The sequence below is a fragment of the Erpetoichthys calabaricus genome, chromosome 13 (assembly GCF_900747795.2).
Source record: "Erpetoichthys calabaricus chromosome 13, fErpCal1.3, whole genome shotgun sequence".
Classification (NCBI taxonomy): Eukaryota; Metazoa; Chordata; class Cladistia; order Polypteriformes; family Polypteridae; genus Erpetoichthys; species Erpetoichthys calabaricus.
Genome location: NC_041406.2, coordinates 48095109 through 48111795, shown reverse-complemented (window position 1 = coordinate 48111795; position 16687 = coordinate 48095109). Strand labels below are relative to the sequence as shown.

Below are 16687 nucleotides of genomic sequence, written 5' to 3'. Positions count from 1 at the left end.
CTGCATACCAGGAAAAATAAATAGCTACTGAAACAAGAGTCAGCCAGAAAAAAAAAAAAATTATCCGTTCAAACGAATTTTGCAAGTTATTTACAGCATAGAACAATATGAACTACCCGAGAAAATTCATATATCTGTAATTAATACTAAAAATACAGCTACAGTTAGGTCCATAAATATTTGGACAGAGACAACTTTTTTCTAATTTTGGTTCTGTACTTTACCACAATGAATTTTAAATGAAACAACTCAGATGCAGTTGAAGTGCAGACTTTCAGCTTTAATTCAGTGGCGTGAACAAAACGATTGCATAAAAATGTGAGGCAACTAAAGCATTTTTTAACACAATCCCTTCATTTCAGGGGCTCAAAAGTAATTGGACAAATTAAATAACTGAAAATAAAATGTTCATTTCTAATACTTGGTTGAAAACCCTTTGCTGGCAATGACAGCCAGAAGTCTTGAACTCATGGACTTCACCAGATGCTGGGTTTCCTCCTTTTTAATGCTCTGCCAGGCCTTTACTGCAGCGGCTTTCAGTTGTGGTTTGTTTGTGGACCTTTCTGTCTGAAGTTTAGTCTTCAACAAGTGAAATGCATGCTCAATTGGGTTAAGATCAGGTGACTGACTTGGCCATTCAAGAATTTTCCACTTCTTTGCTTTAATAAACTCCTGGGTTGCTTTGGCTGTATGTTTTGAGTCATTGTCCATCTGTATCATGAAACACTGCCCAATCAATTTGACTGCATTTAGCTGGATTTGAGCAGACAGTATGCCTCTGAACACCTTAGAATTCATTTGGCTGCTTCTGTCCTGTGTCACATCATCAATAAACACTAGTGTCCCAGTGCCACTGGCAGCCATGCACGCCCAAGCCATCACACTGCCTCCACTGTGTTTTACAGATGATGCGGTATGCTTTGGATAATGAGCTGTTCCACTCCTTCCCCATACTTTTTTCTTGCCATCATTCTGGTAGAGGTTGATCTTGGTTTCATCTGTCCAAAGAATGTTTTTCCAGAACTGTGCTGGCTTTTTTAGATGTTCTTTAGCAAAGTCCAATCTAGCCTTTCTATTCTTGAGGCTTATGAGTGGATTGCACCTTGCAGTGCACCCTCTGTATTTACTTTCATGCAGTCTTCTCTTTACGGTAGACTTGGATATCGATACGCCTACCCCCTGGAGAGTGTTGTTCACTTGGTTGGCTGTTGTGAAGGGGTTTCTCTTCACCAAGGAAATGATTCTGCGATCATCCACCACTGTTGTCTTCCGTGGACGTCCAGGGGCCTCATGTATAAACGGTGCGTACGCACAGAAATGTTGTGTACTCCCATTTCCACGCTCAAATCGCGATGTATAAAACCTAAACTTGGCGTAAAGCCACGCACATTTCCATGGTAACTCATACCATGGCGTACGTAATTTCTCCGCTCGGTTTTGCAGACTGGCGGCACCCAGCGTCAAAGCAGTGCTACTGTTCCTGTGTGGTCACCCTTTCTTTCTTAGCTCCACAATCCTGGCGCGGCTTTATAAATACACTGAAACTAACTGCATATTGTTTATTAGTGTAATGCATCTGATTGTAATTAACCTGCAGCAATATAATGGTCCAGGGAATAGCCATAGTATTCCTAATACCATAACTGCTTTAGCGTTGTAACTCTCACTGCATCATCTTCTTCTTTCAGCTGCTCCCGTTAAGGGTTGCCACAGCAGATTATCTTTTTCCATATTACTCTCACTGCACCACTCGGAGTATTTATATCACTGTATCTGAGTGGGGAATCACAGCAGCAGCTGATTGGAAAGAGAATTATCGGTATACAGCATGAAGCAGACGCTGCCTGAGCCACGGCAAAACGCTTTAGAGACTTCCCAGTACGGACTTCGCGGTTTAGAAAAGGTTTTATCCCAAGAACTCTAAACGCACTCAATCAGTCCATCAAGTGCTCCTTGTAGAACTGTTTACTTTTAAGTACAATTACCTCACTGTAAACTTGCACTACAGTTATAATATTGCACAACCTGCGCCACTTTATAAAGCGCGTATTTACATATGACGGTATTCATTTTTAAGATGAAATGCAGCAAAATATGTTTATTATATTATACAGATAAAACTTTAACTTCATTTAAATAATCTGTATTGTTAATAATTAAACATGTGAGGACACGGTGCCGCAGCGCTAGCTAGTTCAGGGATTGTTCCTGCATTGATTGTATTCTTGCTCGTGCCGACGCAACACTGGAAGTATAGACGGATAGAATAATTAAACATGTACTACGAAGATATTTCAATGTTCCTTAAAAGTTTTGAAGAATCGGTGTTTTAAGCTTACAAATGGCTTCACGTCTATTACAGAGCTGATTGTGTGGCGATTGGGTTTTTGGAGAAAGAAAAGTAAGGACAGGAATTGGAGGTTAGTACGTTTGAAAGAGACAGTACTGCTGTGATAAATTATTTCATTGAAGGTCGCGCATGGCGCAGCAAGCCTCTTGTGTGAGACATGAACAAGCACTGCGCCACTGTGTTCCCATGTTTAATAACATGCTTTAACTCCTATCATCATGAAAAAGATATCACATATACATCTCAGTATTTTAATTATTCAGAGAGCTGTAATATCAAGAATGTAATGGATTCTGTGTCCTGTCGGAGAAAGAGAAAGCCCGTTTAAGAAGCAGGTAGTGATTCACACACAGAGCACATAGAAGATCAAATACAGAACAAAGCATTTAACATGCCACTTTAGTTACAATGGGATTTGAGAAACTAGTAAATTAAACGATTTTAAGATGAAGTCTATGATGTTCTACTTTAATGGCAAAATAAACTACATGATTAAAGTGGAAATTTCGAGATTAAAGTTGACATTTCGTGCTTTTTTCCCCAATGTGTGCCTATTTTTATTGTCTGTACCCTAATAAGCTTTCATATGACACTCAGACGGTGGGCTACAACTCGCCTTTTCACAGCGACTTTGATATGTGATTTCTTTTTTATTTCGGGCACTGTGCGACTGTGAACTTGAGCTTTCGAGTTTCTCCGACACTGTCACTCAATCAACTTTCTTTTGTTGATTATACAGTGATCCCTCGCTATATCGCGCTTCGCCTTTCGCGGCTTCACTCCATCGCGGATTTTATATGTAAGCATATTTAAATATATATCGCGGATTTTTCGCTGCTTCGCGGGTTTCTGCGGACAATAGGTCTTTTAATTTCTGGTACATGCTTCCTCAGTTGGTTTGCCCAGTTGATTTCATACAAGGGACGCTATTGGCAGATGGCTGAGAAGCTATCCAGCTTACTTACTTTCTCTCTCTCTCTCTCTCTCTCTCTCTCGCTGACGTAGGGGGGTGTGAGCAGGGGGGCTGTGTACAGCTGCTTCCTGAAGGACATGCTGCACGGAGCTTCGCATACTTAAAAGCTCAAAGGGCACGTATTGATTTTTTTTATCTGTCTCTCTCTCTCTCTATCTCTCTCTCTCTCTCTCTCTCTCTATCTCTCTCTCTCTTCCTGCTCCTGACAGAGGGGGTGTGAGCTGCCGCCTTCAACAGCTTTGTACCGGCGGTGCTTCGCATACTTAAAAGCCAAAAAGCCGTATTGATTTTTTTTTTGACTGCTTGCTTTGCACTCCTTTGAAAAGGAAGATATGTTTGCATTCTTTTAATTGTGAGACAGAACTGTCATCTCTGTCTTGTCATGGAGCACAGTTTAAACTTTTGAAAAAGAGACAAATGTTTGTTTGCAGTGTTTGAATAACGTTCCTGTCTCTCTACAACCTCCTGTGTTTCTGCGCAAATCTGTGACCCAAGCATGACATTCTAAAAATAACCATATAAACATATGTTTTCTACTTCGCGGATTTTCCTATTTCGCGGGTGGCTCTGGAACGCAACCCCCGCGATGGAGGAGGGATTACTGTACCACTGTTTACACAAACAAATAGTACGTTTTTCCTTTGCCTCCACTTGGTATTCGCTGAAATTCTTATATTTTCCCCTGTGCTTTTCCCATTGTCTTTTCTCAGAAGGCTATTTATATTGATTTGCATATTCAAAGAGGCGTAATTCTGGGAGGAGTTGGGGCGGGACAGAAGGCGCGTGCACGTGCGTTAACTTTTCACGCTGATTGGGATTTATGTAGCGGAAGAACGTGAAAGTTTGCGTATGTACAGATTCCTGCATCTGGATTTTTCTGTGCGTACGCACATTCCCGCTTTTGTGCTTATGCCATGTTATAGTGTGAGTTCTAGCACGACGTTATACATGAAAGCCCCAGGTCTTTTTGCATTGCTGAGTTCACCAGTGCTTGCTTTCTTTCTCAGGATGTACCAAACTGTAGATTTTCCCACTCGTAATATTGTAGCAATTTCTCGGATGGGTTTTTTCTGTTTTCGCAGCTTAAGGATGGCTTCTTTCACCTGCATGGAGAGCTCCTTTGACCGCATATTGTTTGTTCACAGCAAAATCTTCCACATGCAAGCACCAAACCTCAAATCAACTCCAGGCCTTTTATCTGCTTAATTGATAATGACATAACGACGGACTTGCCCACACCTGCCCATGAAATAGCCTTTGAGTCAATTGTCCAATTACTTTTGAGCCCCTGAAATGAAGGGATTGTGTTAAAAAAAATGCTTAAGTTGCCTGACATTTTTATGCAATCGTTTTGTTCACCCCAATCAATTAAAGCTGAAAGTCTGCACTTCAACTGCATCTGAGTTGTTTCATTTAAAATTCATTGTGGTAAAGTACAGAACCAAAATTAGAAAAAAGTTGTCTCTCTCCAAATATTTATGGACCCAACTGTATATACAGCTGATATCCCTGACAAATCAGTCTGCACATTCTCGCTGTGGCCTATTCCAGACTGACAGAAAGTATTGTAATTAAAGCTAAAAGGATATAGGAAATGTATTACTGCTTCCTTAATTCACGATCATGCTCTGTGCTTGGTCATAAAATTAGAATATCATAACAAAGTTGATTTATTTCAGTAATTCCATTGAAAAAGTGAAACTTGTATATTAGATTCATTCATTACACACAGACTGATGTATTTCAAATGTTTATTTCTTTTAATGTTGATGATTATAACTGACAACTAATGAAAGTCCCAAATTCAGTATCTCGGAAAATTAGAATATTGTGAAAAGGTTCAATATTGAAGACACCTGGTGCCACACTCTAATCAGCTAATTAACTCAAAACACCTGCAAAAGCCTTTAAATGGTCTCTCAGTCTAGTTCTGTAGGCTACACAATCATGGGGAAGATTGCTGACTTGACAGTTGTCCAAAAGACGACCATTGACACCTTGCACAAGGAGGGCAAGACACAAACGGTCATTGTAAAGAGGCTGGCTGTTCACAGAGCTCTGTGTCCAAGCACATTAATAGAGAGGCGAAGGGAAGGACAAGATGTGGTAGAAAAAAAGTGTACAAGCAGTAGGGATAACCGCACCCTGGAGAGGATTGTGAAACAAAACCCATTCAAAAAAGTGGGGGAGATTCACAAAGAGTGGACTGCAGCTGGAGTCAGTACTTCAAGAACCACCACGCACAGATGTATGCAAGACATGGGTTTCAGCTGTCGCATTCCTTGTGTCAAGCCACTCTTGAACAAGAGACAGCGTCAGAAGCATCTCGCCTGGGCTATAGACAAAAAGGACCGGACTGCTGCTGAGTGGTCCAAAGTTATGTTCTCTGATGAAATTAAATTTTGCATTTCCTTTGGAAATCAAAGTCCCAGAGTCTGGAGGAAGAGAGGAGAGGCACAGACAGAATCCACGTTGCGTGAGGTCCAGTGTAAAGTTTCCACAGTCAGTGATGGTTTGGGGTGCCATGTCATCTGCTGGTGTTGGTCCATTGTGTTTTCTGAGGTCCAAGGTCAACGCAGCCGTCTACCAGGACGTTTTAGAGCACTTCATGCTTCCTGCTGCTGACGAACTTTATGGAGATGCAGATTTCATTTTCCAACAGGACCTGGCACCTGCACACAGTGCCAAAGCTACCAGTACCTGGTTTAAGGATCATGGTATCCCTGTTCTTGATTGGCCAGCAAACTCAACTGGCCTTAACCCCATAGAAAATCTATGGGGTATTGTGAAGAAGAAGATGCAATATGCCAGACCAAACAATTCAGAAGAGCTGAAGGCCACTATCAGAGCAACATGGGCTCTCATAACACCTGAGCAGTGCCACAGACTGATCGACTCCATGCCACGCCGCATTGCTGCAGTAATCCAGGCCAAAGGAGCCCCAACTAAATATTGAGTGCTGTACATGCTCATACTTTTCATGTTCATACCTTTCAGTTGGCCAACATTTCTAAAAATCCTTTTTTTGCATTGGTCTTAACTGATATTCTAATTTTCCGAGATACTGAATTTGGGACTTTCATTAGTTGTCAGTTATAATCATCAACATTAAAAGAAATAAACATTTGAAATACATCAGTCTGTGTGTAATGAATGAATCTAATATACAAGTTTCACTTTTTGAATGGAATTACTGAAATAAATCAACTTTGTCATGATATTCTAATTATATGACCAGCACCTGTATGTACCAGATCGTTATCAGTATAGTTTGTGTGTCTCTGTGTTTCACTTTAGCAACTCCAGTTCTCCTGTCACATCTCAAAGATGCGCAGGTTAGATTATTGGCAAGTCTAAATTTAACCTTTGTAGATTTTTTGCTAAAGTAAAACTGTCTTGTCTCCTCTGTCTTTGACAACTTTAAAACTATTTGTAACATGCCTTTTTAATAGGAATTCTAGAAAGGGAAGTTTTTCAGAAATTAGGTGATTACGTGAATAAACATTTTATTCTTGATAAGTTTCAGTCAAGTTTTCAATCAAATCACAGTACAGACACTGCATTGGTTCAATTAGTGGATGACTTACGAGTCAGGTTAATGCTGATGAGGGCAACATATCTGTTCTTATTCTTTTAAACGCAAGCACAGTACAGCATTTAACACCATAGACCATAGTATTCTCATAAATCGCTTTCGAAGATGGGTGGGTCTCTCTCTGGTACTGTCTAACTTAACAGGTAGAAAATTCTTTGTTAGTACTGGCGATTGTAGTTCAAGGATCCAGGATGATGTATGTGATGTACTGCAGGGTTCTATACTTCGCCTACTGTTATTTTCACTTTACATGCTCCTGTTAGGCCATATTATATCGAAACACAAGGTGAAACACTATGCAGTGGACTTGCAGCTTTATTCTCAGCACCTGATGACACTGAATCTCTGGGCTGACTGATCCAATGTCTTATTTGTATTTCTGAATGGACTAAGTACACAAGAAGTGGTGAGGTGGCCTTTTGCAGTTATGTAACAAAAATCCAGAAAACGCTAATCAATAGAGAGAAGCCAGGATGATATCATTGAACATTTAAAAAAATCCTAAAAAGCCACTTTTTAATTTTACTTTTACATAACTGCATTTTAGTTATACTTCGAATAGATTTTATATGCACTGAAATTTACTCTTCATGATCAAATTACTGTGATTTTGAAATGTTAGAAATAAATGTGATGTTAGGAATACATGTAGTTGTTGATGTGCATAAGGGGGCTATGTGATGAACTGCAAGACTATTGGGCTAGATTCTTGCCTTCTGCTCAGTGATTTTTGCCAAAGGCTCCATCCCCGTAACACTTTATCTTTCACTGCTTAATTGAGTAAACTGCCACAATGTCTATTAGGTAATTCAACAATTACTGTACAGGACAGGAAGAATGTGCTCTCAGACTGTATGAGGTAGACATATAATTACAGGCAGGTAGCAGTCACTTCGGAGTGTCAGTAAAATCACTTCCCAAACACCAAGTTTCTTTTTCACTTTCTTTACTGAACAGTGCATTAACATGTTAAGTGTTGTGTTTATCCCTGGACAAACTAGTTACAGTATAATCGTTCAATTTTTTCAACAAATAAAATGTTAATTTGCATAACAAACAAATACCAATACGTCAACACAAATATAGAAGGAAACCAATGTAGATGTCCTTCATGCAATATGTTTCGAAACAGTCACCAATGCACTGACTAATATCACAATTGGGACAGTAGAAACGGTCCGTGTACTTTTTGGTATTTGAAATTTCGTTTCAGAAAATATCATTTATAAAAGAAAAAGAGACACTTATTTAATTTTCAGCTTAAAAGGGAAAAATGAAAAACTCAAAACAATAACTTTTTTCCTTTTGTTCTTTCGCACATCAGAAAAGAAAAATACAAGAAACAAGAACGAGAAAACGCCCTTTATTTATTTTGTCGGAACCGGACGTTTTTGTAGGTCAACAACCTGATGAGGTAATGCGCCACTTGCAGCAAACACTGGTCACTGGTGTGTAGACTGGACAATCATCATGACGTTGGAAAAGAACTCAGACCTGATATTAGAGATGGTAAAACAAGGCCTGTCGTCGAAATTATATCTGAGCGTCTGTCATATGAAATAAAGATGACTAAAGCTATATATGCGTCTGTTTTGTTGTTTTTGAGCTATTACACTTTCATTATTTGAATCACAAATAAATCCAGAAAAGTATGTGTAATTTTAAGTTTATGACTGCTATTTGTTACCATAGAATTAAAAAATACCTTATTTCCCCTCATTTTGTTCTAAATCAAATTTCAAAATCTGAAAATTCCTTTCATTTTCATTTTTGCTTCTAAAATGAAATTTAAAATACCAAAAAATACACGGACCAGAAACACTGTCCTTTGCACACTTTTCTTATATTTTGTCTGTTGCTTGCACATCCTAGGTAGAAAGTACCTGATCTGCACAATCAACATGCCCCTTGTGTAATAACAGGCGACCACAATGCAAGGGTCATTTACTTCCAAATTTTCCAGGACATGAACATTGACTGGTGCTGCATTGTGAATTGTGAACAGTGCTTTGGGGACTAACATTTTACTTGTCTTTCAATTGGATTGTAACCATTTTGCCAAGCGTACACTTGCAAACATAGTGAATATTCATGCATCCAAGTTCACCAGGCATATCATGGCGGTTCGGTCATACAGTGTCATATTCATCAGTTTCACTATTAGTGGCAATGTAGGATGACCAGCTTGCACTGTCATCACTATAACTTGATTCAAGTTCTGGCTTTACAGCTTCTCATTTACACTCCATTGTGTTTTGGTTCCCATTCAGGAAAATTGACAAGTTAACTTAGAATGGCAAAAAAAACCCCACAGAAATATGCAGGATTTTTTTGTAGTATAATGTTATGTTATCCACTAGATGGCAGCAAAATACTGCCCTGAGCATAATCCAAGTTTAACGCTGTACATTGTATCATAACACCAATTATCCCCCCAAAAATTTGGGATTAACCTTTTTTACATAGAATTCTGAGCCCAAAGGAGGCTTGGGATTAACATCAAAGAAGTTAAATGCCAGAGGGGCACAGATGTGCCAGATGTTCTACTAAATATATAATAACCTCCCTTCAGTAATTTATCATTAAAATATTTGTAACACCCAAAAAATCGATCAACATTTATTTGTCCCTGGGGGGGAATTTGGCTTTTTATAGAAGCTCAATATATCAATCTATAAAGTGTATATACAAACTGCCAATCCTTAGACACAAATGCACCAACTACAGTCTCAGGTTCAAAATGACCTTGTAATTAATTAATGAAAATACCTTGCCCAGGTTTCTTCCTTGACAACAATTCAAACAACTCAGCTTTTCCTTTCTTTCCACATCCCCTCACTTCTCCATCAGTTTTGTCCTCTTGCTCCCAATTCCGACTCTAAGTGAGATGAGTATCCAGGAGCACTTCCACTGTCAGGACATTACAAGGAGTAAGCACTCCCAGGTCAAGTGGGAACCTCAAAAAGTATGAACAGCCTTTCCTTGCAGAATGCAAGGAACCCAGTAGGGCTAACACATAGGACTGTAGCTCCCTGTGGGCACATGAATGGGCACACCAGCCCAGGAATGTTACCATCCTATAAGTTGCAGAAGTACGTAATTTCAGGAGGCTTTCTCCCCCTGTCCATACATTTCCCTGGCCTCCCAGCCTATTCGGCAGGTAAGGGAGCAGAGTTCATCAGCCAGTCTGTTCCCACCATCCACTATAACATATACACACCAGAATGACTAAAAAGAAATCAAAAAAGAAAGAAAAACTTCTGATTTGGCAGTTACAATCTCAGGGAAGCTTTATGCGGGTGTACTGCCACTGGTATAAAGGAGACCCGAAAGCATTTCTTGACACACTTCTACTAAATTTGTTGCTGAACGTACAAGTGTTAGTGTGTCAGAAAGAGGATGTGCAGCATTGATGATAATGGCACTTAGTTTTTCATCTTTTGGTACCTCCTCCAGGTGGTCAAGAATGAATCATATAACTGAGCCTGCCTTCTTAATTAGCAGCTTGTTTATTCGGAGGGCCTCTCATGAAATGAAGTTACTAGTCATGCACACTACACTGCAGAAAATCATACAAGCCATTACACATCTGTAGAATAAATGGCACTACACACTTTAAAGGAACACAGTCTCCTAAGGAAAAAAAGCCTGCTCCGCCCTTTCTTATAAGGATCATCTGTGTTACAAGAAAAATCCAGCCTGTCATTGTTGCGGACCCCCAAGTATGTATAGCAATACACCTCCTCTACAAACATCTCTACATACACCATCTGAATAGTGACCAGTTGTAGTTCTTTTGTTTTGTGATGTAAAGTTGCAGACCATTCTTTCTGCACCAAGAAACAAACAAACTTCTTCTGACTCCATGGTCTATATCCACCTTATAAATACAATCCATAAGTGCAAAATTATCAAAACAATTTAGCAAATGACATGACCTATGGTTGGGTAATTCCACATCAAATCATCACACTTTTGGACCTCATCGTCACAGATTTTAACAAAACTTGGCATGCTGACCAAATTCCCTGGAGATATTCATGACATTATAAGCTACCTTTAGCAAAAAAAATGACGAATTTTAAAATAGTTTTTTTGCCATTCAATTTTTAATATTACATTCACTCATAACGCAGTAATTTTTCATTTCAGGGATAGCTTAGCATTTACTTAAAATATAGAGCTTTAAAACAATATGGGAACCATTTCTGTGCAATTTATATTTAGGGTGATATAGCCAGTCAAATTTATAACCAACAACCACCAGAAAGTTCAACTTTGTTAGCTTAAATCTCCCTTAATATTGTCCCAAGACACATGCAATTTCAGTTCCATGGGTTACTCATATGACCAGATCAGCATTCCAAGTTTCGTTAAAATCTGTGACAATGAGGTCCAAAAGTGTGATGATTTGATAGAGAATTACCCTGTTATACTTATAGTCCAAGGTGTACAGAGTGAAAAGAAAAGGAGTCAGAGCAGGTCCTTGTGGTGCTCTAGTGTTGTTCACATTCGTCCCATTAGAGATGGACTTTGAATCTCATAAACTGTGGTCTGCCAGACAGATAGTCCATTATCCAGGACACTATAGGATTATCCACCTGCACATCACTTAGCTTACCCCTTAACAGAAATGACAGGACAGTATTATAGTCACTGGATAAATCAAAAACATAATCCTCATAGTGCACCCAGCTTTGTTTACTTGAGAAATTGCTTCAAATTTTCTCTCTTATTCTCAATGTTAATTACTTATCTAGAAAAACATTTATTCTTGTAGTATGTCAAACTGTCTTCGTGCTATAGGTTTGTTTCAGGCAGAAAGGCTAGACCTGCAGTTGTCTTTATACCCTTGGTGGTTCGTGTACATGTTCAACTTGAACTTTCCAGTTTAGCAATGGGGCTTGAGGTCATCACCTATATTAAAATGAGGACTGTTCGACTGATGTTCTCTCTTTTTTTCCTTTCTTAATTGAACATTTTTATTTATGGTGAAGAAATATGAAATATGAAAATAGTGATATGAAAAGTCCAGTACTACTTGCTCCTTTAAAAAGGTACCAACAGTATTGTGTTTATTATGCATATTTTTTCCATGTTATCGTCATTTTCCCTTTTTTTAAACCTTACAAACACTATTCTAAACTTAAAATGCTTTCATTTCAATTTAGGCATATAGATATATACACACACACACACACACACACATATATGCACATATATATATACAGGGGGTAAAGAATCACCCCCTTCAAAATATTCCCATTGTTTTTGCTTTACAGCCTTAAATGAAAACACACACAAAAATATTTCTTCCCAGCTTTACTTACTCAATGCAACCTATAACATCCAAGTGAAAGATATCACAGCTACAGTTCAGAAAAATTATTAAAAAAAAAAAATCAAAAACAAGACATACCGAGATTAATAAAGGATCACCTCCAATGTCAATATTTTGTTGAACCACCTTTTGCTTTAATGACAGCCTTGAGTCTGCTGGGATACTTCACTATCAGCTTTGCACATCTACAATAGATTGAGCAATATTTGCCCACTCTTCTTTACAGAACTGTTCAAGTTCAGTCAAATTGGATGGTGAGTGTTGGTGGACTGCTATCTTCAAATCTTTCTACAGATTTTCAATGGGATTTAGGTCTGGGCTCTGACTGGGCAACACGAGGACATTCACTTTTTTCTCCTTCAGCCACTGTGTGGTCAATTTTGCTGCATGCTTCGGGTTGTTGTCGTGTTGAAAGGTGAACATTCTGCTCATCTTCAAGTTTCTGGCAGAGGCTAGCAGGTTTTCCTCAAGAATTTGATGGTATTTTGCCCCATCCATTTTTTCTTCCACCCTAACGAAAGCCCCAAGGCCTGCAGCAGAGAAACACCCCCACAACAGGATGCTGCCACCTCCATGCTTTACTGTAGGTATGGTGTGTTGTGGATGGTGAGCTGCATTGGATTTCTGTCAGGTGTACCATTTGGTATTGAGGCCAAATAGTTTGATTTTGGTCTCATCTGACCATAAGACCTTTTTCCACTTGGCATCAGAATCTTCAAGGTGCATTCCTTTCTTGAGAAGTGGCTTTTTCCTTGTGACCCTCCTGCAACAACTGTGGAGCGCTTGTGAAATTGTTGTCACATGTACACAATGACCACTCTTTGCCATAAAATCCTGTAACTCCTTCAAAGTGGGCATTGGCCTCTTGGTAGCCCTCTTACCAGTTTCCTCCTTGCTCTTCCATCCAGTTTGGACGGATGGCCGGATCCAGGGAGGGTCCTAGTAGTACCAAACACTTGCCACTTCTTTATTATGGACTTTACTGTGCTCCTTGGGATTGATAAAGCCTTTGAGATTTTTTTTGTATCTATCTCCTGCCTTATGTCTGTCCACAACTCTATCCCTAAGATCTTTTGAAAGTGGCTTGCCACCCATAGTCAGTCGTTTGCTGTCAGTTGCACTACCAAGCAAGGGAATGCTCCAGGAACAGCTGTTTTTATGCTTCATTAATCACACTGACTACAATTGATCACAGGTGGAAGCCAGTAACCATGATCTGCAGTGGAAATGGTGGTTACTTACACCTGCTTGAGTTTACAAATATTGTTTAGGAGGGGGTGATCCTTTATTAATCTCAGTATTTCTTGTTTTTTATTTTTTTAAATTCTTCTGAACTGTAGCTCTGATATCTTTCACTTGGATGTTATAGACTGCATTGAGTAAGTAAAGCTGGAAAAAATATTAGTTTGTGTGTTTTCATTTAAGGCTGTAACGCAAAAAAATGGAAATATTTCGAAGGGGGCGATTCTTTTCTATACTCACTGCATACGTCAAAAAGAAAAAAAAAAGGGGGATATTTAAAAGGGGGTGATTCTTTTCTATACCCTGTGTGTGTGTGTGTGTGTACATACACACATATATATATATACATATATATATATACACACATATATATATATATATATATATATATATATATATATATATATATATCTGCAGTGGGTTGGCACCCTGCCCGGGATTGGTTCCTGCCTTGTGCCCTGTGTTGCCTGGGATTGGCTCCAGCAGACCCCCGTGACCCTGTGTTCGGATTCAGCGGGTTGGAAAATGGATGGATGGACGGATATATATATATATATTATATATATATATATATATATATATATATATATACACACACACACATATACATACATACACACACACACACACACATATGTGTGCGTGGACATATGGCGCTAAACAATTACGATTAGCAACTACAAAAGGAGGCAATGCCAAACTTTAACAGACATCAAAACAAAAAAGAGCTATCAAGAAACAACATACATATTCTTAGTAATGCTTCAAACTTTAACAAAGGTGTCTGCAGTTTGCTAAAGCTGTCAAAATACACACTTAACGCTACCTTTCACTAGACCATGTCCCATAATCGTATATAAGTACGGAGAATGGGGCTTTGACTTTTCATTGTTAAGACAGCACCAGAATGCAGTTTATAGGTAAGCAAACTGAGCATACCATTAGGAAGACTGGTTTTCTCTCCAGTTGTTTCATACTTTTTACCCACTGCTGCTCATACTGTAAACGTCTTTTGTTTTTATGTATGTAACTGAGGCAGTATTAATTACAAATGAGTTCAACAATATTTCATCCATCTAGAGATAACTTATATGGTTCCAAATGATTGAAGTACAAGATTGAAGAGAGACTGACTTGGCAGCATCACAGAAAGTGAGGCTCTGTTCCTTTGTTGGGCATCCTTAACCTTGGACACTACATAATGTCAATAATCACTCACACATTACTATAAATTAAAAAAGTAACAAACTTCCATGAGTCAATATTTAATTCTTTTCTTAAAAAAGAAAATTCACAATATTATCATTTGAAGGCAGGAACCAATAACTGTTTATTTGGTATAAACATTCATTTGTCAGGATCTCAGAAAAGTAAAGCCTAAGAAAATATCCATTCATACTTATTTAGGGATTTAGTAACTGGAGAGCATGGGTGAAATGCAGATATATGTAAACACCACATAGACAGTGATCTGGCTGAGAACTAAATGCATGTAGTAATATATAATTAAAATGTAGCACATTTCTAAAGGAAGAATGAAAAAAGCACAGACACAAATGACTCATATGCATGGGAATAATTGATTCTGACAATCTTTGACTGAAACAATTACATACCTTGTTTTACTGTAAAGAGCTCCATCAGACAAGTTATATAGTATTTTATCAACATGAGCCTGATGATCAGTGGCTGTATAAATTTTATTATTTGTGCCTTTACCTCAAAGCTCTAAGTTCACTGCTAATACAGCAAGGTAGTGGGTCAGTAGAAGTGTATTTCATGGAGTACAACAGGATCACATGGACAATTTTGAGGAGCAGCAGAATAGAACATGTACGGAGTTTGTGGAAACCATTTCAGAATGAAAAAATAACATCTGCTTTGAGCATACTTTTAAATTTTCTGCACTTTATGTCCATTGAAGTATATGAAGTATTATGGCAGGATCCTACCTTATATTTAATTAAAGTACATTTAAAAAGTAAAATACATGGGACTTTTAATATTTGTAGAAGAAACAGCTTTTATTTTACTTTCAATTCCACAAAATTTACATATTTGAGTAATACTAAGGTGTTGGTACCGTGTTAGCCATTATGAATGTAGAGAAAAGCCAAGCAAAATGACACCTTTTATTGGCTAACTAAAAAGATTACAATATGCAAGCTTTCGAGGCAACTCAGGCCCCTTCTTCAGGCAAGGTGTAATCAATAGCCAATAAAAGGTGTCATTTTGCTTGGCTTTTCTCTACATATTTGAGTAAGAAATTTTAAAATTACCTGGACATTCACATCTTCTTTCTTGAATATCAAGGAGCGTACTTCATCGGGGTCAACATTAAATATTGCTTGTACCAATGGAGGCTGAAAGACAAAAAAGGGAGGCAGAGGAATAATTTTTAGAAATTATTTAGTAAAATGCGCAATAAAATAGAACAAAACTGCCATCTCTCTAAAAACATAACTGCATTCTATTGTACTGTATATATCTCTCTATTATAAAAAAAAAAACCTTGGAAGGAGACGATATTTTAAAGTGTCTCTCGCGGGATGTCAAAGTGTAAAAGACAGCTGCTGCACAGGCTTTTAAATGATCGACATGCAGCGTGACAAGCAGAACATGCAGCTTGGCAGCAGCCAGACGGAAGCTGATCTGATTGCATCTCCTTAACTTGCATTCAGCCCCCTCTCCCTTACCACTCTCCCAACTACCAAACAACGTGAGTGGCAGAAATGCGAAGTGGCTGGCAAGCAACACCCCCATGGGAAGAGGGTGAGCAAGGGAAGCGAGCAGGGGGCACAGCCCCCTAGTATTACTGATTACCAACTTATAGATAGTCCTGAAAACACTGAAAATTTCATATTCAAGGATTACAGTGTTAAAAAAGGTAATATTCATTATTGTTCAGTAGCTAGGCCATGCAAAAATTACCTTTTCCATCCTGAAAAAAGCTACATACTCTTGGATATCACCCTTCGGTTCCCTCTCCTACTGATCATAATAAAGGATATGACACCACAGAATAAAAGTTAACTTGCTAAAAAAAGCCTGCAACTCCAAAGCAATTGAACAAGATAGCTAGCTCTCACACATTTAAAGTTGTGCTATGCAAACTTAAGAGAAGTGGAGGATCTTGTCCCAATATAACAAGTTGTGTGTGTCTTCAAGTTGTCCGTGGCTAAGCTC

General features: G+C 38.6%; 1 protein-coding gene across 2 annotated transcripts in view; it reads right to left on the bottom strand.

Moving 5' to 3' along the window:
- ankrd28b (ankyrin repeat domain 28b) overlaps positions 1–16687 on the bottom strand; it is a 167833-nt gene that overhangs the window by 69087 nt on the left and 82059 nt on the right. For both annotated transcript variants that reach the window (XM_028818209.2, XM_028818208.2), the window contains exon 2: positions 15781–15864. In XM_028818209.2, coding sequence (XP_028674042.1) covers positions 15781–15864 — 84 coding nt within the window. The remainder of the gene's footprint in view (positions 1–15780; positions 15865–16687) is intronic.